A 27,054-nucleotide genomic window follows, 5' to 3' on the forward strand; every position below is an offset into this window, starting at 1 on the left:
TAAGCTTTTACCGCAGCTCCCATTTTCCTTCTTCCTCCCACGTCCATAGTTGAGTCCGTGTTTGGCCGTTGCCTTAATTAAAGCCGTTTTCGGTCCATCCGCGAGCCTCTGGTATTAACCGGAGGCTACGCACGACAATATATATATATATATATATATATATATATATATATATATATATATATATATATATATATATATATATATATATATATATATATATATACACGACTTCGTACATAAAAAACCCTTTTAGAGAACATCGAGCAACTTAAACCACTGATTTCCAGACGCAAAGAAATACCATTTGAAGGACTTTCGTTTGAAGAGAGGTGTGCGTTAGCCCTTCATCAGAGCAAAAGCGTTAGCCCTACATCTTCTTTTGCTCTGATGAAGGGCGAATGCTTGAAACGTCAACCGCACCTCACTTCCCACAGCGGTTTACATATACAGTACTCTCATCGGATTTGAGTTGATAAGAATCGGTAATACCATGGACTAGTTTGGAGATATTAAATTCCAGCAATATACTTGAAATGAACAATTTATGAGTCAGAAATAATGAATATTCAAATGGTTGAGGTTTCTCTCGTAACTGCTGGCTTTGATTGAACTTTTTTCATACACATCAAGGAAAGCTTGCAAGCCTCAACTTGCGTAAAGCTCATAAACGGCATTTACAAAACTCACTACACGACGCAAACTTTCTCTTTAGTATTTCAACATGTCACAGCACACACAATGCATGTAGCTATGAGATGGTGGTTGGCTGGGGCCTTCCTGATCACTCTCGCCCCACTGAATCATGGCCTATACTTTTAGTTTACACTACTCTCCTTGTCCTTTACTCCACCATATTGGAGTAACAGACAAGCAAATGAAGACCTATATTTGCATAAGAGTTGGAAAAGGGTAGGGTGACTTTTTTTTTCTTTCTCATATGCTTTAGCAGTGCAGGTGGCACTCGGTCAGAGGGAAAGATGATGGAAGGGCACACAAAATCCAGAGGAAGATAAATAATTGGAGAACAATGAACAGACTATTGTCACAGCACATGCGCACATGCTGGATTTTCACCCAAGCTGTAGTTATGAGCAGGTGTAAGAGCAATGGCCAATTGCATTGAGGACGGTGTGATGAAAGCAGCACAGAAAGACAATTGCGGAGATGCCAGTCACGCTCTTGTGGGCCCAAACCAGCTGCATTAGATGTGTAAATGAGCTTTTGGCAAAATTTCAGCCCTCACGTTACCATAGGGAAAAGAAGTTTCGTTTAGAATCTGTTGGGGGTGAGGGGTTTGGAGGATAGGAAAATTTCAAGACAGCTGCTTTTTAGGTCCTTACGGCATACATAAGAACAAGTCCATTATATGTAAGCACACAATCAGACCTGGACTCACAGTGTTTGCTTTATTAAATTAGCTTCAAGAGATTATGACGATAATTTAGCATGAAACATGTACAGCCATTGCTCGAGTCGACGTTCTGCAAAACACCTGCCACATCAAAACCAACAGGTACGCACTTGTATACAGAGATTCACGACGCAGGCACATCATTTCATGACCAACGGTAGATGGAGAACAAGTACGCAGCACGCAGGTATATTGTCAGAACAAGGAGAACATCACATAATGACATATGAACGTGTGCACTGGGATATCTGGGCAATCTAATTCTTCCAACTGTGCTCTGACCATCCACATTCCAGATTCTAACCCTCGGATCTTTCTGTTTTAGGGTCTTGGGTTCATAAACACGCATCCTGTGTCAACAGGCTTTTCTCAGCACAGCATTAGAATTAAAAACACATGGTGTTTGGCCTAATTGCAATGAAACATCTGCCGGTTCGGCTATGTGCCATGATATCATGTGCGCAATGCATTGCAGCTGTGACTAGCTCAGTATGCAGGCAGAAAAACCAGCAAAACCCCCAACTACCCCATCTCAATCCAGATCTCTCCCTCCCCCCCAAACCCACATGCAGCTAGTTCCCAAGGTCTTTGAGAGAATGTCCAAGAAATGCCTGAAAACTCCAAAATCATGGCCATTGAAATATGTTTTTTATGATACACCAATATATTCTTAAAAAGTCAAAATTTCTTTGTAGATAAATCACTTTGTATCAGCGCTCAGATATTTCAAACAGAACAGCAAAGCATCCCGTCTCAATTCAACTTTCCCATGCAATGATCAACTTCAAGACAAGAGGATCTGAAAGAGACATGTTTGTTCTTAAACTCGTGGCAGCCAGGGATGAATAATCGACCCCCGGGAGCATAAATGGGCCTGTTTGTCGAATCTGATGCATACGGGCGGAGACAAAAGCTGAATTACAATGCGATCTAAAAGGCTAGTTCTGTTTCCTCCTGACTCTGCCACACCTGGAGAATCCATCCAAACCTTGGCGCTTTATTCCATGGTTCAGAGTTGCTTTAGCACCAAAAAAGCTCATATAAAAACACAAGGAAGTACACCAGCAACGACAAAAACAACAAGAAATAGCTGGGGAAATAAAGTCCTGGCTCACCCTGAGCTCAAGGCTCATTTCCCATGGCCTGGCGGCAAGCATAGAGCCATTTGATGATGCGAGCATTCCTCTCAACCACTGACACCAATGAGGGTGCATGCTCTAAGCAGTCGGCGTCTAGGTCGGCGTTTCCCCAGCGACTCCTTGTGGAAAGGCCATCCAATGCCGGGTCATCTGAGCATACACTGTGCTCCGATATTTGTGAGGCCATTTTCGTGGCTGTTACACCTTCCAGAAAATCTGGCTCCAGGCCACAGAACTCAAAAAACCGCTGTTGTTCATCTGCATCCTTTGAGACAACCATGGTCAAATCGCTGCTGTTGTTGGGATTTTCTGAGGTACTGCTATTGCCAGTCACTAAATCACTGGTTGAGCCCTTTGCAGCAACAATCGATGTGGAAGGTTTATCTGTTCCATAGGCTGAATGACTGCACAAGAAGGAGTCCAGACCAAAGTGGTATTCAAATCCAAGAGTGCTACTGGGTCTGCCATTGAAACTGACCTGAGTACTGCAAAATGGGTGAAAGCTGGGGCCTGAGCTTGGGCTACTGTTGGGACTAAGGCGTTGGCTTGACCTGCGGCCACGTTCGAGGCTCTTTAGACTAGGCTTGAAACCTGGACTAAAACTAGACTTGAATCTTGAACTTTGCCCAGGACTAATGACAGAATTTGGAAATGGTTTTGAGGCTGTCAACATGCCTGCAGTGAGCTCAGTATTTGAACTGGTTCCTGCATCACATTGAGGAGTACATTTGGGTTTAGAGCCCGTGCTTGGACTTTGACTTTGGTTTGAACCAGTATCCTGATAAACACCAAAGTTAGGACAGGGTTCAGGGCTAGAACAAGGCCAGAGACCTGTACTACAACCAGGATTAGAGCTAGTCCCACTTTCACCACCCAACTGTTGAAAAAATCTACGTAAGAGGCTAACATGTCCCCCCTGAATCCTAGCTCCACCGTTGCCATTCGAGTCTTGGGATGTATTTTTCTTTTCCCGCCTGGTATACATCACAGGTTTCGGACGCAATGCGGAAGGGTGAGCCTGCCTATTCCATCCGGCCCCTGGCTTAGCTGGTTGCTGCAAAGAGTTGATGGCATTGTTGAGTGCCTCCAGATTAAGGTTTCCATCACAACAGGTTTTCTGTTCAGATATTGGCGTTGGTGAAGGTGAATGATGCACAGTGGCCATTTTGGAAGAAGGCATGGGACTTGGACTCTTCACATACTTAGCTCTGTCTGCTTCCAAACGTTCCCTCACACTAAGGCAGTCTCTCCGCTCACAACCAACATGTAACCGAAGGTAATCAGGCCCCTTACTTAGTAAGCGCAAGGGTAGTTGAGCGGCTTGTGTCATTGCAGGACTGCGTAAACCAGTCTCTAAACCTGCCCCTGCTGGCATGGTTGGAGTTATTTTCTTTTGTTCTGGAGATGCATCCAGCTTCTTGCAGGTTGTTCAATCCACAGTGAGCATCGAAATAGGCAGAAACGGAGTGTAACCTTTGTGCTTCTTTAATATTGTAATGCCTTAATTGTTGCATTTGACATCATTTTAACCCAGTGGACCAGTGGAGAAATCACTCAAGACAAAGTTTTCCTCTTTCTTCTTTGACTGCTTCGCGGTCAGGCAGCAACACGCTTCAATGTTCACATTTATTGCTTCGGTGCACTCACAAGGCTCAGGGATTGTCCATTCTGGCAAGCAAGCCGCATTTGTGCCTGAAGGACTTGAGGAGCATGTCTTTCACTAATCCCTTGGCCATGCAGAGATAAAACGCACATGGCTTCAATTTCCTGTTTCCACAATCCTCCTTGGCACAGATATATGGCACTTTCAGGGTCCGAGCAGCAGAAAGGTGTCCTACATATTCCTGAAATCTGTATGGAGGATAAGAAGACAAAGGAGACCATTAAACATAACATAAAAATCTGTCATCTATGAAAGCAGCATTACTTGAACTATTTAAGGTCGGCATGAACAAAATCCAGTCAACATTCCCCAGACGCATGTAATTCAGAAACAAATTTTTTTAAACAAAAGCATGAAATAATAGAAACTGTATCTCAATTTGAGATGACTCTACTTGCTAGTAAGGTTTTCCCATGTGATTGGACATGGCTATTAAATGTTACCAGCTCCACAGAGCCCTTGAGAGTTGTCAAACCACTAAACTGGGTTGATAATTTCTTGCATGGCCCACAGCAGGATTGGCTCTTTTTAAACTGTTTTTAATTAAACATGTCACGGTTTTTCCTGACATTGTATACTGCTTTCATAACTTCAGCTATCAGTCGACAACGAATGATCACCAACCCTCCGTTAGTGCGGCGGGGCTTTGGACATGGTTAGTAACATGCAAAAGGGTTTGAGACCCGAGGGTTAACTAGGAAGAAAGGTCTTCAATGAAACATTTTAGTTGTTTTGGTGGTGAAGATTAACTCATTGTGCTTGTTGGAAAAATGTTTAAAGTGCTGAGAAACGTAGAACAAAATTTCACATCACAGCAATTTCGGTGACATCAGGGATCCTCGGTCACTTTGCCACATTCAAAGGATATTAATTAAAAGGAGGATAAAACCTCCGGTTGTGACTCCAGAAAGCAAACCCTGCTGCTCACTATTGCCTTCCTCCAGGGTAGGTCTGTACATCGTCATGGTGGATTTATCCTTCTTTTTGTTGTAATTTGGGGTCCTCATTTACCCTGTATATGAGGATGGTCAGACAAGTTTCCAACCTGATCGAGAAAGAACATTCCATTACAAAAGTTGATAAATTTATCTTTTCGTTGATTTCGACGTAATCCCTCTTGATTTGAATGCACTTTGTCCAAACATCTCTATCATTGCTGTACCATCCGGAAACCAATGTCCATCCTGACCTGCCCTCACACCCTCTCCACACCCCCCAAAATCTCTCTACGGCAGCAATGACAGCCTCATCCGAGTCAAATGTCTTCCCCTTGAACTCAGATTCCAGTCTGGAACAGAGGGAGAGGTCTCGGGGAACAAAATCAGGTGAATAAGCAGGATGCAGAATCATTTTAAGCATCCATTGCAACTTGTGCAGAATGTGCAGGTGCATTGTCCTGGAAAAGGCAGACACCTTGTAAGCTTTCTGCTGAGTTTTTTCATAATTTCTTCCCAAAGTTGGCATAATTAATTTGCATAATGCAGGTAATTAATAATCATGCTTTGTATAGATTTCGGATTTGGGATCAAAGAGGTCTACCCAAGTTTTATCCTTGGTCATAACATGGCCAAATAAAGCCTGAGGATCATGTTGGAATTCACCAAGAAGTAGACATTAATGTTGCACCCATGCCCTTTCTTTCTCTGGTGTGAAAATTATGAGAATTCATCTTGCTGAATGAATATGAATTCATTCATTCATTCATATTCATTCATCTTGCTGAGACCTTGTTCATGCTTAGGATTTGATGTAAAATCCGTTCAAATGTTTATATCATGGACACAGGCTAATTGCCTAATGGTGATACCTGTCTCATCACTACATCATGAAGAGCACTCGCTATTTCATCAGATGTTACCATGGCTCATTTTCTGTACTCCGTTCACCACAATTAAATTCAGCAGAGTACTCTTTGACTGCCTAATATTTACACCATATTAGCATGAATTTCCTTGGGTGTCATTCCCTTGAGAAACTAAATATATTTGATCATGGCTCGATATTCGGTGTTCCCATCAAACTGGCTGGGGTCATATTGAAACTCAGTTACCTTTTGGAAGATTCAATAATTAAATAATTCAATTCGATTCAATAATAACATAAAAGACAAAGATTCAATAATTCCTTATTAATCATCAATAAAGTTGTACAAAATTCTAGCAAGTTTAATTGTGTTCTGACAATTAGTTGATAGTAAAAGGACGAAAAATTCTGTAATTGCTGACCCTTCTCCATCCATCCCCCTTCCTTGTGCTCCTCTTGGTCCTATTTTATCATCTTCTTTGAGTTTTCACTCTTTCTTGAATCGCTTTCAGCAATTCTTTATTTCCTAATTTATTTCTTCCCAAATAACCATCCCGCTGCATGCAACAAACATGACACAAACAGTGACTTCAGAAAGTATTCATACCCGTTGACTTTTTCACGTTTTGTTCTGTTACAGCCTGAATTTAAAATTGTTTAAATGGACATTTTTTGTCACTGACCTACACATACTACCCGATAATTTCAAAGTGGAATTTTTTTCTTTAGAAAATTTTACATAATAATTAATAACTAGAAAGCATCTGAAAATGCAAAGCCCGCCCGTCTGTGCCCATTTGCATTCAGACGTCTTCTTCTTCTTCCAAAAAAAATCCAAATCCATATGCTCGAAATAATGAAAAAGTTAAAAAAAAAAAAAAAAAAAGGAAAATTGATGATTTTATGCAGCCTTGACCTTTGAGCTTTTGATCGAAAAGAATAATCAGCTTCTAGCTTTTGATTTGTGAACCAATTCAGTGACCCAATATCGGTGGCAAAATCGGTGAAAATCAGTGACGAAAGAAAATCTCAATTAAAGCATTTTAAATTCAAGCTGTGATAAAAGAAAATGTGAAAAAAGATAAGGGGTGTGAATACTTTCTGAAGGCACTGTATGCAGCCGAAACGGAATTCCATAAAATTACTTGTTCTGGTCAAAGTAAACTAAACCGGCACATCAAATTATACTGTTCTTCATTATGCTTCTTACACATCTATAACTCTTCTTTTCTTCTTTCTTGCTTGTGCAGTTCTACGTCTTTTTAATAATAAACGTTAATCACACTTCACATCAGAATGGTTTCACTTTCAAGATCTTTGTCATACAGGTGTCAAAGGCCCTTTTGAGGATCACATGTCACCTTTGATAATGCCTAACTTGTACTGCATATGAAAAGATTACGAAACGAGAACGGCACTCAGTAGAGAGCATACCTCCACCTGGTTGGCCATATCACTCAATGGTGAAGAATCACTTTAAAATGATAGTAGCTGGATCCGAATCTTCACCAAAACTGAATCGAATCTTTCTTGTCACACACACAACCTGTCCAACAAGTGTCGTCCAAATCAGTCCACAACTTTTTGAGATATCCTGCTATGTATCGTTTTTAGCCCTATCTCTCAATGGTGAAGAATCAGTTAAAAATTTCTAGTAGCCGGATCCGAATCCGGATCTTCACCAAAATCTAATCATTTCGTCCTTGTCACATACGCTACATCTCGGCCAAATTTCGTTCAAATCCGTCCACAACCTTTTGAGATATTCTGTTCACAGACAAACGGACAGACAAACAGACAGGCTTGAAAACATAACCTCCATCCACCTTTGGTGGCGGAAATTAGTGGAATTAAGAACTATCAGAGCCTCAACAAGATTATAAAGGAATATAAATTACAAACAATTAATATAAAATCCAGTGTGAGTGGTGTCTGGACGGACCCAAATGTATTTTATACACTCTGGGTGTATCTAAATAAATGTGGGTCCTTGGTGTCCCTGACCCCTGATGCGTACACGGTAAGTACTCCACCTTTGTGTTTACACAAATTTGTTTCTAGTCAGAGGAAGAAAATATAATTTTGCATTCCTATCCTTCCCGTGAGGATTTCAGCCCTCACGTTACCATCGGGAAAATAACGTTTCGTTTAGAATCTGTTGGGGTGAGGGGTTTTTGGAGGATATGAAAATTTCAAGAAAGCTGCTTTTTAGGTCCTTACGGCATACATAAGAACAAGTCCATTATATGTAAGCACACAATCAGACCTGGACTCACAGTGTTTGCAGGTGAATCAAGTAATGATCCTGAAGTTTAAATGCTGTAATAGAAGTGATGTTCTTCAAAATAATGCTTTCTTTGTTATTGAGCTGTCATGGATTCATTTTGCCCTCTCGGTTTCAAATTGAATTGTACTAGAACATACGACCCGTCGCTTCGCTGACGGAAATACCAATCTTTGCTGCGATGGCTAATCTATGGTGGAAGCAAAAAAAAGTATTCCTGGTAAATTCCATGCTCTGTAAAGTATTCCATGCTCTCCGTGCAGGGATAACCAACGCCACGTGTTGGCATTTGCAGTTTCGACACGCGTTTCCATGCACTCATAAAAAAAAAATTTTTTCATTTTTTTTTGGATCACAAACACTCCCGGGAGTTACCCGAATCCACCGTAGTTGTATTTATTGAAATCCGCTAACCCGTTCTCAAGTTATAACACGACACACAGACAAACAGACACGGATCCTTTATAATATAGATAAGTGCTTTCTAAAGGCCGAAATAATTTGAAAAATAAAAAGACAGCAAAGATAATAAAATGTATCACGATAACAATAATGATAATAATAATAATAATAAAGCAAGTTCTCATTGAGAACACAGCCTCCAAAAACACCTTAAATGGGATGTGTACATATTAAATCCACTCTCTAATCAGAGATTGCAGACCCTCATCAGGACTTGTTTTGTGTGTGGCAAATAAATGGAACCATGTACTAAAACGTTGATTGCAAATGAAAGGTCCAAATGGTCTAATTGTAAATGTGTAAAAGGTCATAGGCCTAAAAAGTTGTAAAGGTGAAATGGTGTGAAGATCTAAAGGTTGAAAGCTGGAAAGGTTGAAAGGTCTGAAAATATCTAAATGGGTCTAAAGGGTCGAAATAGTTGAAAGGGTCTTAAAAAGTTCAAGGAGTCTAAAGAGTCTTAAATGTCTAAAAATTGTCGAAAGGCCAAAGGAGTCTACAGGGTATTAAAGGCTCTGAAAGGTGTGAATGTATAAAGGGTAGTAATGAGTGTAAATAGCTTTGGGGTTTGAAAGGGTATCAGAGGAACTAAAGGGCCTTTGAGATTTAAGGGTTCTAAAGGATGTAACAGGGTCTACAGCATCTTAGAGGGTCTAAAGAGTCTTAGGGGTCCTTAAAGGTCTTTGGCGTCTGAAGGAGCATAGGGGTCTTTCAGGATATTTTGGGTCCTTGAGGTCTTTTGGGTCTTTTGGGTCCTTGGGATATTTTAGGTCCATGGGGTCTTTTGGACCTTTTGGGTCATCTGGGTCTTCTGGATCATTGGGGTCTTTTGGTTCTTCTGGGTCCTCTGTTTTTTTTGGTCCTCTGGGCAATTGGGTCTTTTGGTTCTTCGAGGTATTTTGGGTCCTCTGGGTCTTTTGGTTTATTTGGGTCTTCGGGATCATTAAGGGTTCTCAGGGTCTTTTGTGTAAGTTGCATCTTCGGTGTCATTAAGGGTCTTCATGGGTCTTAGAGTTAAAAAAAGGGTCTAAAGGGTCTTTGGGTTCTAAAGGGTATAATGTAATTAATATATACAGTATTCACTTTCTGTGTGGACAGACAAACAGACAAACAGACAAACAGACCCAAATGCAATATCCTCTCTGACGAGGGTAATAAATATAACAAACAAATAAATAAATAAATGTTGTAGAAAGGTGAAATGTACATACATAAATAATATAAGGTTTTGGGTCCTTCAAGACCGGTGGCAAAAGAACAAGTCCACTCAAGTCCACTCAACATGTGCACTGGTAGTATGTCGGCAGTAACGATGGTAAAGTGTATATAAATAAATAAACAAACAACAAATATGTCGTACATAGCACGATACTTGCAAAATCCCTGAAATAAGTTGTTGACCTTTGGCCTATATTGACCTCAAAATAATTGGTGGTTGAATGAAGTGACTGGATATGCAAATCCTATTCAAATTTCAAGTCAATCGGTTGAAAATTGAGGATCTTAGAAATTCAATAAATATTTTAAGGTGGTATGTTGGTATTGGTGATAATACAGGTAATATAAATAATGCAAGATGTTAGTTGTGTGGGTAGCAGTGATGCTAAAGTGTATATAAATAAAGAGTAAGTACCGTAATATGTTGGTAGTGGGGATGTTAAAGGTATATAAATAAATAAATTATTCAAGGTGGTATGTAGTTTGTGTAAAGGTAAAGTGGTTCAGCGAGGACACGAGTTTGAGTGTATCATACGTTTTATTAACACTCCAAGTAAGCAAAACAGGAAAAACCACTGTGAGAGGAGCTTCCTTCATGTCCGGCCATGCGTAAAACCTCTCGAGACCCCCCGCCCCTCCCCTGTCTCCCCCGCCCCTCCCCTGTCTCCCCCGCCTATTGGTGAGAGGAAAACCACACCTGTTACTTACGGATGTTATCCGGTCTCTTAAAGAGAAATGACCGCTAGAACCCTCCCAGCCAGCCCCCAATGAGGGAGTCCATCCAACCCTCTTCGTTTAATGTTGGTGATAAAATCCTGCAGGTGGGCTGGTGGCTGTACCTGTATGACCCGCTTCTGGTGTGTGGTCCCCGATGGTGGGGCAGGTGTACCATATCGTGTAGATGGTACCTTGAGGAAAGCTGGTTTGAGGAGGTCAATTCTGACCGTTTGGTGATGACAATAGCAATCTATCCCAAAGGTTTCATTATTTCTGCTAATTACCATAAAAGGTCCATCATAAGGTGTTTGTAATGGTGTGCAGACCGCATAATGTTTCACAAATACATGTGTGGTGGTAGTGAGAGAGACAGGCATGTGCACCTTGTCTTGGCCGTGCCAGACCGGAGACACCGGGGTCGTAACTGCAACATGCGGCTGCAGAGGCGTATAAAGTCATCTTGCACAGAAGATGGTCTACTTGATGTGATGGTGTTACCAACTCGCCAAGCAGTTGTAATGACCGGCCATAGACCAATTCTGCTGCCATGCAGTTGAGATCCTCCTTGAGCACGGCACCACGTCTCAGGAGTAGAGTGGGGAGTTCGTCTGCACGATTGGGATCGTCCAGACGTGCCACTGGGTCTTTTGCCCAGACCATTTTTGGGGTATTTTGAGTCCTCTCATCTTTTGGGTCCTCGGGATCTCTTTTGGGCTATTTGGGTCATCTGGTTGTTTCGGGTCATTGGGGTCTTTTGGGTCCATGGGGTCTTTTTGGTCCTCAGGGTCTTTTGTGTCCTCTGGGTCTACTACAATTGCCCAATGTAGGAGTGGTGTTGGTAAAGTGTATATAAATAAATAAATAATTTACAGTGGAATATAGGTGGTAGAATGGTAAAAGTTAGACAAATAAATAAATATTGCAAAGTTGTGTGTTGGTTGTGTTGGTGGTAAAATGCATATAAATAAATAATGGTTCCCAAAAGCATTTACAGTATAATCCTATACTATTCTACACAAAACTCCCCAAATTCCAAGTTGGCTCTAATCCCAAAATCATTGGACGTGCCTCATGCCCAGATATTATGGCATACTTGTGCTGAATATGAAATAAATGTGTTGAGTCATTTTTGACTCGTCTTCAGACAGACTAACGAACTGACAATGTCCAAAATATAAGCTCCCAGCTGGGCTAAGGCCTCTGAGTAGAGATTTAGGATAGCCTAGAGGTATGCACGGTATCCAGACGAAGATGTAAACTGTCACCCGGTATTTCGCAGGCAGGTGATGGATACATCAATGTATGCCCTGTCGATCAAGTTGATGTTAAGCCAGTGGAACCATCTACTAGTACTTGTCGGTGCTGGATGAAAAGATCTCATCGTGTCTTTTGTGAAGAGTAGGTGAGTTATCACCGGCACCCTGAACAAATTTCAAATTCCTGGCCAAAGCGCATTCAGTTGAACGTCATGCCTGGCCAGCCGATTCGTGAAAGGTTTGGACCAAACATTGTCCTTGCCTGACTCCACATGGAGGTGGGAATTGTGGCTGTTAAATAAATAGTAGTAGTAGTAGAAGTAGTAGAAGAAAAAGAACAACTGATAACAATAATAGTAATAAAACACTTTCCAAACTTAAAAAATATTATATGTTTGTTAAACTTTAGAGAATGAAAATATAAACCTTTCTCCTTAAAGATGTAACAATGATTCAACACAAATGTCATCAACAGCACGATGAGACAACCATGAAAACAATGGGATAAAGAAAACTACCAGCAAACCGTCTCACCAAGAAACCGATGAGGAATCTCATGTGCAGATAAATTAGAGCAACCAGTTGGTGCAGTTTGGCACATGAGCACCGCAGCTTGAGCTGCAAAACTCCCTCGGATCTCGCAACTCACAGGTGGCCTGCCACACAGGTATAGAGAGGGTGGGGAGCAGATAATAAATAAATAAATAGGGTTAAAATATACAAGAAATAGTTCACAAATACTTGCAGCACAGCAGGAATTTCATTTACTCATTTACGACATCATTTGTTTAGGATCCGCTGAGATGGTCATGCGAAAATTGAGCCCTTAAGAGGCGTGCCATATAATTATACCCCAGGGATGAAGTCACTGCAATCGTTTTCCTTTTGTGGTTTTGGGGCATCTATATATTACATACGGAGCTGGCAGGGAAGTGGGTGGAGTGAGGGGGCGAGGGGTTAGAGTGAAAAAGAGTTGTTATATGTATACAAATTGAAAAAAGAGGCATTGAGATATTGCTGGGGTATGGGAGTTGGGGAGGTGAGGAGAAAAGGCAAAGGAAGGTGGGAAGGGGGATAAAGGACAAGGTAAGAAGGAAAATAAATAAAACGTTTTTTGTGTACAAAATCGAGGCTTGCGGAGGAGCTAGAACATAGAACGGACCACGACATAACAAAAGAAGACAACAGAATCAGCAGCAGGGTTGAGGGACAAAATAGAGGGAGACTTGGACAAATAAGGAATGTGGAACAAAATAGAGGGACAAATAAGGAATGTAGGAAAGAATGAGCAGTAGGGGAGGATGCAAGGGGGTGGACAAGGTGGACACAGAAGCAAACTCTCAGGAAGGAAAGGCTGGTAATTTGGGAAGAGGTGGGCTTGGAGAGGGTTAATGGGGGTGAAAAATATCATGGTTTTGTATGGGGGATGATCTGAAATGGTGATGAACAGCTGTCTTGAAGACTGGGACGGAAGAATAAGTTTGAAGAGAATATGGAAGTTGGTTCCACACGAGGGAAAAAGAGGAGCAAATGAGAGGTGAGCAGTGATTACAGTATAGTATTATGTAGGACGTACACCTCATCCCCTCCTTACCCCTGCACAAAACCATCAAACATGTGGTGAGAATGATGGAAAGAGGTCACCGATGTAGAGTTTCACAAGTTTCCATTGATGGGAAGGAAAACTGAAGGATTAAATAGTATTCAAAAGATCATTCCATAAGGATTGCATACTTGATTGAAGTTTTCCCTTCCAAAACTGAGGGCCCAAAGCTGTGCCAGGCTGTGATTAAGAGAAATATCACCGTTTTGATTGATATGTACATCCCCTAGATTTACGGAAACGTTATATCCCAGCACTTGTGACACACATAATCAAATTCTTATAAATAACATAACTTTGCCTTGAGTGACGGAGTTATTGCAAAATTACTTGCAGCCAGTTGAACATTTTATGTTGATACGAGTAATTTCTTCTCTCCCTCACAGCTTCCCATCAGTGAGGAATGCATCGCGCATTACATCATTGTTATTGCAAATTCCAAGGCATGCGAGGTTGTTTTACCTCAAAGAGCAAAAGCAACACTTATGTTTATAATCAATTGCATAACATTGAGTTCTTGCTTCCAGATTCTACCTGTTTAACTTTGAATTGTGGTAACCAGGGGAGAACATGGTCAGATGGACTCCTTAAATACCTTTCCAATTCAAATTTGCCCTCTGGGAGAGTCAGACTTTGACTATCAATGATATACAGTCACGTGAAAAAGTAAGTACACCCCATGTAATGTTTTGACTTTTTCAACATATTTCAACATGCAGCTATTTGATCTTCATTTCAACAATATTGATAGATTAAGGTGATATAATATAACAAATATCATGAAACATTTACATTTTGTAGTCCATTGTATAATTTAAATAAACATAAATGCAAATTTCGCATGTGGAAAAAGTAAGTAGACCCCCACATTTATCACTACTTCAAATACCTAAAATTAGAATCAGGTGCACCAGCTCAGGTGCAAATGATTAGAACATCGTTAGAGAGGATCTTGGAGGAACCTGTCTTATTTAAACCTCAGACATTTAGTTTGGTTTGCTCTTTGTTGTTGAAGTGTGCGGCGTCACCATCCCTAGATCAAAAGAGCTATCTGAGGCCTTCAGAAAGAAGGTTATAGATGCCTACGAGTCTGGGAAGGGATCTAAAAAGATCTCCAAACAATTTGAAAACAATCATTCGACTGTCCGGAAGGTCATCTACAAGCGGAGAAGATTCCAAACAACTGCCAACTTGTTCAGGCCAGGCCGCCCCGGCAAGTTCAGCCCGAGAGGAGACCGCAAGATGCTGAAAGAAGTCTCTAAGAACCCCAGAATGTCATCACGGGACCGACAGGTAGCTCTTGCCACTGTTGATGTCAAAGTGCATGAGTCGACCATTAGGAAGAGGCTGCACAAATTTGATCTACATGGGAGGTGTCCCAGGAGGAAACCTTTGCTGTCCAGAAAGAACATCAGGGCAAGACTAAAGTTTGCCAATGAACACCTCAGCAAAGACCAGCACTTCTGGAACAATGTGCTCTGGACAGATGAGTCAAAGGTAGAGCGATTTGGCCACAGTACCAGAGACATGTTTGGCGAAAACCAAAGACAGCATTTGACCACAAGAACCTGATACCAACTGTAAAGCATGGTGGTGGAAATATTATGGTTTGGGGCAGCTTTGCTGCATCAGGGCCTGGGCAGCTCACCATCATAGAATCCACTATGAATTCTTCATTGTACCAGAGGGTGCTTGAGGATAATGTGAGGCCATCTGTCGGAAAGTTGAAGCTCAACCGAAGGTGGACCTTGCAACATGACAATGACCCTAAACATACCAGTAAATCCACCAAGGAATGGCTGAAAAGAAAGAAATGGAGGGTTCTGGAATGGCCAAGTCAAAGCCCGGATCTAAATCCCATCGAGATGTTGTGGGGGGATTTGAAACGAGCTGTGCATGCAAGAAACCCCTCAAACATCGCACAGCTGAAAGAATTCTGCATGGAGGAGTGGGCAAAAATTTCTCCCAGTCGATGTCAGAGACTGGTAGACAGTTATAAGAAATGCCTACTTGAGTTTGTTTCTGCCAAAGGGGGCAATACCACCTATTAGAGCCAAGGGTGTACTTACTTTTTCCACACGCGAAATTTGCATTTATGTTTATTTAAATTATACAATGGACTACAAAATGTAAATGTTTCATGATATTTGTTATATTATATCACCTTTATCTGTCAATATTGTTGAAATGAAGATCAACTAGCTGTATGTTGAAATATTGTTACGGACCGCAGACAAGATGTTGTTTGGCCGAGCGGATGGCACCGCGGCCCTAACAGTTACCCCGACTAACCCGATTCCTGAACGTTGGCCGAATCACGCCACAGATATTCAATGGGGAAAAGACTAAAGCGAAGGATGTGAAGATGAAGAAAGACAAAGGGTAAGGAATACAAATATAATTTATTACTATGTATAGGATTGAAAGAAACCAAGGAAGAAGGAAAGATAAGAAAATAATTTACAGAAGATATTAGAGACACAGTGCAACGCTAGCTTACCTACAGTCTTAATTAACCCAGGACAGAACAAACAAAAGACAGACTCACGCGGGGAATGATGACAGGAATGGCAGGAGGTGGATGGCTGGAGGGGGAGGAAGGTTCAGCTGGACCCGCAGCACGGTCGGGTCGGGGATTAGCAGCCGCCGCCCTTTATCGATCAGCTCGTTTAACAGCCGCCGTTCCTTCGCGGCCCTGCTCCAAACTGCCGTCAAGGCCCCCAAGCTGCTGTGGCTGAAGCTGCTGTGGCTGTTGCTGCTGTGGCTGCTGCTGCTGTGGCTGCTGCTGCTGTGGCTGAAGCTGCTCTTGTAGGGATCCCTTACTCAACTCCTCTCGTACTCAACTCAACCACCCGCACTCGGCTCTTGCGCGCGCGCTTTTATAGCGCCTCAGGCGATCAAGCCGCCGGCCTTCAGGACACGCCCCTCGGTGAGCTCGCTTCGGCCCTGATTGGTGGGCACAGGCCCTCTGACTCCACCCTTTATGACGATGGGCGGGCACGCCCTTCTTCCCCGAGCTGAGCACATGCTTAATGGCGGCTATTGTAGTTGGCAGTAGAAGTTTTGGGAGTGGGAATGGGGCATGAAAGGGAATCTATCTTATTTCACTTGGTGCAATGGAGTGTCATCTTAATGGAAGACAAAGCCTTAACCTAATACACAGAATAAGGAAATAAACTACTGAACAGGGGTATTATGGTGTCCTTCATGTATGCTTTATGGAACTAACTACGGGAACGCCCTTTTGACCTTTATACAACCACAAACGGAGGGAGGAGGGGCGATATTTTCAACAACCTTTTACAACAACAATAAATAAAAAAAAACATTCTCATATCCACAACAATATGTTGAAAAAGTCAAAACTTTACATGGGGTGTACTTACTTTTTCACGTGACTGTGTATATATATATATCTATATATACAGTATATATATATATAATTTTTTTTCATCTACAACTCTACAAGGTCTTACCATGAATTTGTAGGTCAAAGATGAAACATCACACAGGCTCCCAAACATATTCTCTAAAGATGTTTTTATCAGAATAAATTCCTCTGGCCTCATATTCCTCAAGGGTCCATTATAACCTTGCTGTCCACAAACTAGCTTTGTAGCTGGAATCCTCTTATCCGAGAGGAACGAAGGCCAATCCTTGGAGTCATTTTGAGAGAATGAACTCCGAAGCCTGTCTGATTGCTGGAATGACATTTTACCAAACTTCCAAATCCATACCTGGACACTCCACATAACCCTCCTTGAATATATTTCGTCTATGGGAAACGTCTAGAGTCTAGATGATGAAGTCTGTTGATCTTTTGAGCTCAGCCATAGACGTGAGCTGACGTAGGTAGAACAGATTTCCAAAATTGCTGCTAAAGCCAGATGCTGATTCAGAATATTCCGCTGGGCCACGTCATTCCTTGGCATCCTTGTTCTCGTCGCAATGTACAATTTTTCTCCATTGTGAATTGTTGTTTCTCGCCCCACCTCATACTTATGGATACCTTAGAAGTTAAAGGTTTGGCCGTGATCAGAAGTGTCCATAAGCGGAATAACTGTGCCTTTTGCTCTTCCTTTGCAGGTATATCATTGACCTATCAATCTTCCACAATTAGTTGATCCAGTATTTGAACCATCTGTCTCCACCGCCCACCTCCCCCATCTCCAAATGCAATCCTATCAATTCTCAAGCTCTGAAAGTCAAAGTCTGTAGCTCAACTTACTGTCATCCATTTTCTCAAAACTCTTTTCTCTCTGTCCATCCATTCCTCAGCCTCGTTGTTCTGTTCTCAGCAACTCCATTGTCAGTACATTTATGTTTCAGGGTTTGTTGATTCTAAGATATGCCTCTCACCTTGAATACTGAACTCGAAAACGAGTGGCAGAGACTATAATGTTTGCACAAAGCACCTTCAATGTTTCGCTTCCTTCGAGTTCCTTTCTTCTCCAAATAAACGTCATTTAACGATCAAACTTGAATTTTTTTTTACGACAGACATTACCTTACCTGTTTTATCCCATATTTAAGAGGAGCATGGTCTTGTTGTGCCTGCGTGTGTGCGACCGTGTGTCCGGCCATCGACGGACCTTATATTCTAGTCTATATATATGAAAGAAAGTTTTTGTTTGTTTGTTTGTTTGTTTGATTGTTTGTTTGTGTGTTGGTTTGTCTGCGCGCTCCTGAACGGTGAAAGATAGGAGGAAACCTCTAATACAAAAAATGTCGGGACGGGCCCCCCGGAAGGTTTTAGGCTAGGTGGCGAGGCCGGTCGAGGCCCACCTCGGCCGGGCTGGGCCCATTTCGCAATTAAAAGCTGAGCTGAATTATAGTAGTCAATCCTCTATGGCCGCGAGTAAAAGCTTAATTATAGTTGTCAATCTTCTACGGCCACGAGTAAAACCTCAATTATAGTAGTAAATTCATTCAAAAAGAACTAAAAATGTCGGGACGGGCCCCGGGAAGGTTATAGGCGAGGTGGCGAGGCCGGGCAAGGCCCACCTCGGCCGGGCTGGGCTCATTTCGCAATTAAAAGCTGAGCCGAATTATAGTAGTCGATCTTCTACGGCCGTGAGTAAAAGCTGAATTGTAGTAGTCAATCTTCTACGGCCACGAGTAAAAGCTGAATTATAGTAGTAAATTAATTCAAAAAGAACTAAAAATGTCGGGACGGGCCCCGGGAAGGTTATAGGCGAGGTAGCGAGGTGGCGAGGCCCACCTGGGCTCATTTCGCAATTAAAAGCTGAGCCGAATTATAGTAGTCAATCTTCTACGGCCGTGAGTAAAAGCTGAATTGTAGTAGTCAATCTTCTACGGCCGCGAGTAAAAGCTGAATTATAGTAGTAAATTAATTCAAAAAGAACTAAAAATGTCGGGACGGGCCCCGGGAAGGTTATAGGCGAGGTGGCGAGGCCGGTCGAGGCCCACTTCAGCCGGGCTGGGCTCATGTCGCAATTAAAAGCTGAGCCGAATTATAGTAGTCAATCTTCTACGGCCGCGAGTAAAAGCTGAATTATAGTAGAAAATTCATTCAAAAAGAACCCGGGCAATGCCGGGTGCGTTCGGCTAGTCTATATTATAAAAGGAACCATATCTGTCTGTCTGTCTGTCTGTTTGTCATATTATAACTTGAGAATGGATTAATGGATTTCAATGAAACTAACGACGGCTGATTCGGGGAACTCCCGGGAAGGTTTATGATGCTAATTTTTTTAAAATGTGTCCACTGGTACATGAGGCGAAACTGCAAACACCAACTTGCGATGCTGGTTATCCCTGCATGGAGGTCAGGATCCCCCAGGAATCATTTTTGTCCTTGCTCCATCGATTAGCAATTGCAGCTATGCCAAGGAAATAGAAAGCCCTATTAAAAAAAAAAATATTTACACAAAGGCAGAGACGAGGAGACCTCAGAGATTGTTTTGTGCCTAATATGTACCCCAGACATTTTATCAAAATAAAAAAGAGAGGGGGAGCGTGAGAAATTATTTTTATTTTGATCTCTCCCCTTCGTGTGTTGATGTATAGTGTTCGAAATTCAGCCTCTAAAAAGGCTGTGATGCATATCTCATTACCACTCCTTGCTCCCAGAGTTTTCATATACTAGGGCATGCCCGTACTATATCTATATCTAAAATTATATCCCCCCCCCTCTATTTACATGAAATGGTTTGGTCCAAAGCGAACGGCTTGCGAGTGGTGACAATCCCCCCCCTCTATTTACATGCAATGGTTTGGTCCAAAGCGAACGGCTTCCGGAGTTTGGTAAAGAAATCGCCATCGCGTGCACAAACGCGCAGGAAAGCGAATGAATCGCAAATTCGTTTTTATTAGTTGTAAAACATAGTTTAACGCCAACATAGTTTGCAAACGTGAAATAAATGAATACGCTCTCAAATGTGCCATCCGAGGCAGAGTGTGCCCGCCACGTTCGGCACACGCGATCGTTCGCTGCTCTCTGATTGGTTGAATCGTTTTTTGGACATAGCTCGGTAAGTAATTGTCCGATTAATATGAAACCTTGAAAAGGCACATCCTCGGGTCCCCAGCAATATACCTGGCAAGTTAAAAGTATATCGGACCCGTGGTTGTCGAGAAACAGCGGTCACAGACAAACGTACAGACGTACAGACAGACAGACAGAGATTACTGGAATTATAGATAGATATATATATATATTGTAAATGATAGCACACTGAGCAGTTTAATAATTTAAATTATTTATTAATCACGTTTCGAGAGCAAACTAGTTCTCTTCCTCAGAGACGTTGAGTGTGGTGTGGTGGTGTTAACCATTAACTTCCGTTGGGGACAGTCACGTCATGGATTGGTCCAAGGCCAAGCCAATCACAGAGCTTTCCTGCATTCAAATGACTGCCGTTTTTGACGTTGTAATTGATTGCGTAATGCTTTGTATGTGGGGTGTAAGTCGATGTGTCGGTTGATGGAGTTTTTATCAGAGTACCAGGCCTCGACAATCTCACGATTCACTCTCAAGGATCCTGTGCCAATACAAGGATCGTGGTCCGATTCCATGAGAATGTGTGTTGGTGTGTGTGTATCTGAAAGGATCGAAACCTCGAGGAAGAACGGCGCCCAGCTGATGATCCATGCAGTCGGGAAACTAGTCCATTGCTTACAGGTTAAGGTTCTTGCTTTAGGTCGAGGAACTATGTTTGAGGTTTACAATTTAAATAAAGTTGAATATGGGATGTTGTGAAATTAACATCATTTACAACAATCCTTTGAATTATTTATATTTAAGTTTAGGAACAACCAATACTGTACAATTAATTGTGTGTGTGTGTGTGTGTGTGTGTGTGTGTGTGTGTGTGTGTGTGTGTGTGTGTGTGTGTGTGTGTGTGTGTGTGTGTGTGTGTGTGAGAGTGTCGCAAACAATGACAACGTGTCTTGTCTTACGACAAGTTGGTGTTCAGCGTTCAAGGTGTTCAAGTTCGAACGTTGGTGTTCAGCTAGCCTTGTGGTTGAGTGTTTGGATGTTTGGCCCACATAATTGGCTTCACAATCTTCACATTGTATGCTGTCGATGACATTCTTTCTGTCAAATTTGTTCACGTGGTCTTTTGGCATTGACAGCTGTGCTCAGAAAGATGTTGGTGGTTTGTGGGTGATGTTGATGTTGTATTCACGTGGAATGCGGCTTGTGGTTTCAGAAGCGTGTTGTATGTATGGAAGTGCCACGATGTGTGGAGGTGTGGTTGGATTGTTGTTGCCGTAGTTGCATTTCCGGCGACAAGATTTGATAAATGCATTTGGGTCGTTGTTTTCTCGCAGTAGTTGAGTGACGTGCAGCATTTCCATCCGGCGTTGTCCATGGTCACTGCAGTGTGTTTTTGCACGATCGACTAAGCTGCGAACACAACTTATTTTGTGGCAGGCGGGATGGCCACCACAGTAATCCAATACTTTGTCTGTGTTAGTAGGTTTGCGGTACACCTGCATGTGTAACCTGCAATTTCCGTCCCTGGAAAGATGTACATCCAGGAATGGCAGAGAGCCAGCTTGTTCTACTTCACATGTGAATTGTATTGCTGGCCATGTTGAATTTATCTTTCTGTGGAAACGGTCAACATCCGCCTTCTTTATGACCACAAATGTATCATCGAAGTACCGCAGCAACAACCTCGGAGAAGGATCACCATGTAGTGTTAGATCTTCAAAGCGTTGCATCACCAATTCGGCGATGAGCCTTGAGATGGGTGAGCCCATCGGGGTTCCTTCATATTGATGATATATGGTGATGTCGAATACAAAGTACGTTGATTTGAGGTAGAGTTGAATGAGTGTCATGAGATGACCAGAGCAGAGGCGGCTGTTGCTCGCTAGATCTTTGTCATTGTGATGTCTTCTTCTAAGGTCTTCTTCTAAGGTCTTCTTCTAAGCTAATTCGACGAGTATGAATGCAAATAATGAAACCACGTCGAATGAAATCATTATTTCATCACTCTCGATGTGGACATTTCTGATTCGTTTGATAAAATCTTTAGCATTCTTTACATCGTGTGCTGAATGGGTTGTGAAGTGTTTGAGTCGGTGGAAAAGACACTTTGCCAGATTGAGGTGGGTGCTCCTCGGAGGGCCACGATGGGTCGTAGTGGGACATTAATCTTGTGAATCTTTGGTAACCCGTAGAGGCGTGGAATGATGGAGTCGTTTGGTCTGATCTTGTCCCATTCTTGTTTTGTGAGGAGGTTTACATCTCGTAGTGTCTGTAAGATGGTAGTTACCTGCTTGTCAATGGTCTTTGTAGGTCACGAGGCTTTGTGTGGCAGATGTTGTTGTCACCCAATAGAGCTTTAGCTTTGTGGTTGTAGTCCACGCAGTTCATCACGACTGTGGCACGGCTTACACGGTTCACCACACTCAACGCCTCTGAGGAAGAGAACTAGTTTGCTTTCAAAAGGTCAGGTGATTAATAAAGAATTTAAATTATTTTACTGCTCAGTGCGCCATCCTTTACAAAATAGAATCCTGAGCTGCAAATCTTTCGACATGCACGTATATGTGTATATATATATATATATATATATATATATATATATATATATATATATATATATATATATATATATATATATATATATATATATATATATATATTGTTATGGATTCGTCACTTCCACCTTTGTTGTTATTTTATACTTGTCGGATTTTTAGTTTCAGGGATAATATTGCTGTTAAGATTTATGTATGAAATGGAGATGACTTTAGTATAAAAGGTAAAAAATAAATGTTTGTGGAGGAAAAAGAAAAACGTGGTAAAGAAACTGGAAGAGGGGAGAGGAGGAATAATCGGCTGGGGAAGGAGACAGCCGTGAGTCGCATCGAGGCTGCGAGCGGACTTCTTGATATTGGTCACAAATGAATTGAGGCTTCCCTTGAAAGGAATTGCCCACGACATCGTCCCATATTGTGATTGCAATTAAACCTGCGTCTCAGATTTTAGTACAGAGCGTGAACTATTGTTGGCGGGAAAGCAAGCGCCTCCATTACAGGCCGATCTGCCATTTTGTCCTCAAAGAGGCCGTCCGCTTGGTGCATCTTGTTTTGTCGTTGGGATTCCCATATCAACAATCATCATGTGGATCGCCGTTGGTTCCCATATCGGAATAATTCCCATATCAACCTCTCATCTCTTAACTCCTCATCCTCAGCCGCGCATATACCTGTCTGTTGTTCTTGCAATTCTGCACGACTTCGACCTTCACCCAGCGTGGGATTCCTGCACGGACTTTGGGATTGTTACATTCCACTCACATTTGGTGTATCGTGAGTTTATTGCTTTGAGAGCATTGGGGAACGATGGTACCATCAAATGTATTGTTCATGAGATGGAAGTGATATTTTCATGGTACTTTCATTAAAAGTGTTATTATTGTGTATGTGAGAGCTCTTAGTACAATTACTGATTTTGTTCTACACAATTGCATTGGTGTGGTTTTACCATGGTTTATTAGAACACTCAAAATAACAAATCTTTCTGCCACGGTCCCTCTCGAGAATCTGAGGGGCACCGTAACCGGAGTTTGGGGAGGTAGCACGTAACATCTATATATACAGTGTGTTTCAAAAAGATTGATACAACGTTGACTTCCTGTCATTTCTTTGTTTTTTTTCCCTGTATCATTTTCCTTTTCAGGGTTTTGTGGGGTTATGGTGGTATTTGTTCCCTAGGATTTCTAGCTCCGTAGCTCAACTATGCCATTGACAGTGGAGCATAAGACAAAACTGGTGGCTCTGTGGTATGAGACTAAATCAACAACCACAACAAAATTTGGGGGAGGGGGGGGGGGGAAACCACCTGAGGAGATCACTGAGAGGTACCTGAAAGGGCCTAAGGTCACATGCTTCTGCGCCTTCAATGCCAGATGAGGAATGCTAGGGCCTTACTGGTTTGAGAATGACAACAGCAGGACAGTGACGATAAACGGAGAGCGCTACCGGACCGTGTTCCAGAAGTTCCTTAATGACCTAGCCCAAAAGGTCACCCCAAACCAGCTCAGCATAACCTGGTTTCTGCAGGATGGTGCACCCCCGCATACAGCTGGTGACACCATCACTTTCCTGCAGCAGCTCCTCAGAAACTGCCTCGTAGCCCTGGGGTACGGCTCTGTCTACGTCAACCGCCCTGCCACACTGGATGATCTGAAGCAGGAGGTGTCAGACGACCTCCAGGCAGTGCCACATGAGACCTACAGAAAAGTTGGACAGAACTTTGGAGTCTGAATCAATGCCTGTCTGAACCATGGAGGGGCACACATCGAGAACGTCAATTACAAGGATTTTGCGTAAATGCCAATTTCAGACCTGGGGCTCTCACTAACTCTTGCAGTGACTTGCTGCAATAGTAATCAGTGATAGAAAATACCATGTCATGAGCTTTCAATAAAAGTTTGGTTCACTTTCTTGAGGTTTCTGTTTCTTTGTAAATAAACGTTGAAGGTTGTATCACTCTTTTTGAAATACCCCGTATAAAGCAACATGTTTGTTTGTGACCCTAATTCTCCGAGTTCCAAAGGTTAATCACAACAAAACTTTATAGGATCACATTTTTTACTACGATGCAACTAAATATTGGTCTTAAAGTCATTTTTTCACAATTCATCACACTGAAATATGCCATTTGGTATCTGTCTGTCTGTCTGACGATTTTTGACTGTCTGATACATTCGATTGTTACTTATCCAATCTTAACCAAACTTAACAGGAGGACAAAGGGTCACAAAATGAAGGTTGTAGTACATTCATTTGCCTGACTCGCCAATACAAGGGGGTTTTCTCTGCCAATGGGGTTGCATGTTGAGGTGTTTATCCATGTTTACCCTTTGAGTACGGATGACGTCCAGTGCCACAACCCGCGTTAAAGGTTTGTGTACGGATGACGTTACTACACGTCATCGACTATACCTATAAATAGAATGCAACCACGTACTGACGTGGTTGCATTCTATTTATAGGTATAGTCGATGACGTGGTTGCATTCTTGTTAGTTTTGCATGTTAAGAGGTTGTAACCACGTACTGATGTGGTTGCATTCCCGTACCAAAATGCCAAATTAATCCCGTACCTGGGGGGTGGGGGGGTATTTTATTTTAAAAAATCCTGTACTCAAAGGGTTAAGATAGCTTTATCGTTTTTCTAAGGCCGCTTCTAATAACAACATTAATAATAGCATAATATTAATGATATTACAAAACAATATTAATACTAATAATATCCCGTCTCCCCAATATGTTTTTCCTCCTTGAACAAATGCCATATTAACATGTATAAATATCGTGGCGTTTTTGTGGGTAAAATATTATAAACCACAGACACGTATAATTACATTTTTAAACAGTCGCTACCGCTGTTAAACACTAACCTGAAATGAATTTTGAGAAATCCAGACACTAGTCTGCTGATCGAAGATCTACAGTAGTCTATATACCCCACAACGGTCAATGACACGACTCTTCCTGCCGCTAACGTGGAGTTCTTCCAAGTCGTTTTTCGTGGCGTTTTTCCAAAGACGCTTCTCATTACAAAACTAACAAGAAAGAGCAATCAGAGATTGCAAACCCTTGCCAGGATGAAATTTTAGTGGTTTTTAAGGCTTTTGTGTTAAAACAAACATAGCGGCCGAATCACATGACCAATGACATCATCATTTTTTTTTCCTAAACTAATTTATTCCTTGATTATGCTCAGGAAATTTCATCTTGATCGGATGAAGCAGGAGGTGTCAGGAGGTACTTGTCAAATTATGACATCATAATGGAGGCACCTATGACATCATCATTAAAATATTTATTCCCCATGGAGAGTTCTTTACAACGAGCCATGTCTCCATTTTTTCTATTCAGCGCTTTCGGAGATATAGAGGTGCAAATTTTTTCGGTTTTTCCAAGATGGCGGCCGAACCACGTGATCTATGACGTCATAATTATCATTTTAAAATTCTAGAGGTTGAGTTGCACCTATGATGAAAATTTCCTGTCAATCGGACCAAGGGTTGCAGAGAAAATCATATTTATTCTGTGCGGACAAACAAACAAACAAACAGGCAAACGGACTCAAATGCAATACCCTCTCCTCTGGCGAGGGTAATAACAACACTTATGATAATAACATAATACTAATGATATTAAGAAACAATATCGCCAGTCCCCAAAGGGGTTTGTGACTCGCGATGTTGATCCCACCCCCTCCCCCCACCCTCTGACACCCTCACGGAAGTAAATTTTATTATCGGGAATGTAGAATGGTGAGGTACGGTCTGACATTTTTGAATGACCTGATGTAACATAAATAATAGTAATAATAATTGGCAATAATAATAATTAAAGATAATAATATGACCCCTGCCACTCCTGTAGTGATTGGGTGTACAAGTGATTTAAAACACACGAGCAACCACCTGTCCCCATCTCCACAAGGGTAGAACCATATACACAATGCTTTATTTAAAATAAAATAAAAATCAGATTTCAACCTATATAACAAGTAATAAAAACATTTTATAAATGCAAACGGATGCAGGGATGTTATTCCAAAAAGTATGTAAATAAGGTAGGGGTGATCACAATAAATGATCATATTGAAATGAATTTTGGGGTTGTGATATATATAGATTTAGGTAGATCTGCATAGGTAGGTGCTCTGATGATCGTGGGTAGCAAGAACCACTTCGATGTACAGTAAGTCAGGGACCTGTGTAGTCGAGATGTCGGATAAGTTGGATATTTGTCCCCGCCATGCCACGAGGGGGCGGGGCATGTTATTTAGTTCAGGGATTATGTTAATTCCCTTGTACATCATTCCCTCTGTGATTATTCCTTTGTCCCGTATGGCAACACACCATAGACATTAGTTAGGCCCATTAGTGACACCACACACACTACTTAGATTCTCCTACTGCACAATAACAATAAAACTCGCCGGAAGCCAGTTTGGGGCACTGTCGATGGAGCCACAGCCAGCCACATCACCAGCT

At 41.9% G+C, this 27,054-nt stretch overlaps 1 protein-coding gene across 1 annotated transcript in view; it reads right to left on the bottom strand.

The window, feature by feature from the left end:
• Window positions 1-1,395: 1,395 nt before the first annotated feature.
• LOC137432598 (uncharacterized) overlaps window positions 1,396-27,054 on the bottom strand; it is a 51,436-nt gene continuing 25,777 nt past the window's right edge. Inside the window, exons 2-3 of the mRNA XM_068124654.2 lie at window positions 12,488-12,609; window positions 1,396-4,404 (exon numbers count right to left, since the gene is read on the bottom strand). Coding sequence (XP_067980755.2) covers window positions 2,537-3,928 — 1,392 coding nt within the window. The 5' untranslated portion in view covers window positions 3,929-4,404; window positions 12,488-12,609 and the 3' untranslated portion in view covers window positions 1,396-2,536. The remainder of the gene's footprint in view (window positions 4,405-12,487; window positions 12,610-27,054) is intronic.

This window comes from Myxine glutinosa, chromosome 8 (assembly GCF_964187855.1).
Source record: "Myxine glutinosa chromosome 8, kmMyxGlut1.1, whole genome shotgun sequence".
NCBI lineage: Eukaryota > Metazoa > Chordata > Myxini > Myxiniformes > Myxinidae > Myxine > Myxine glutinosa.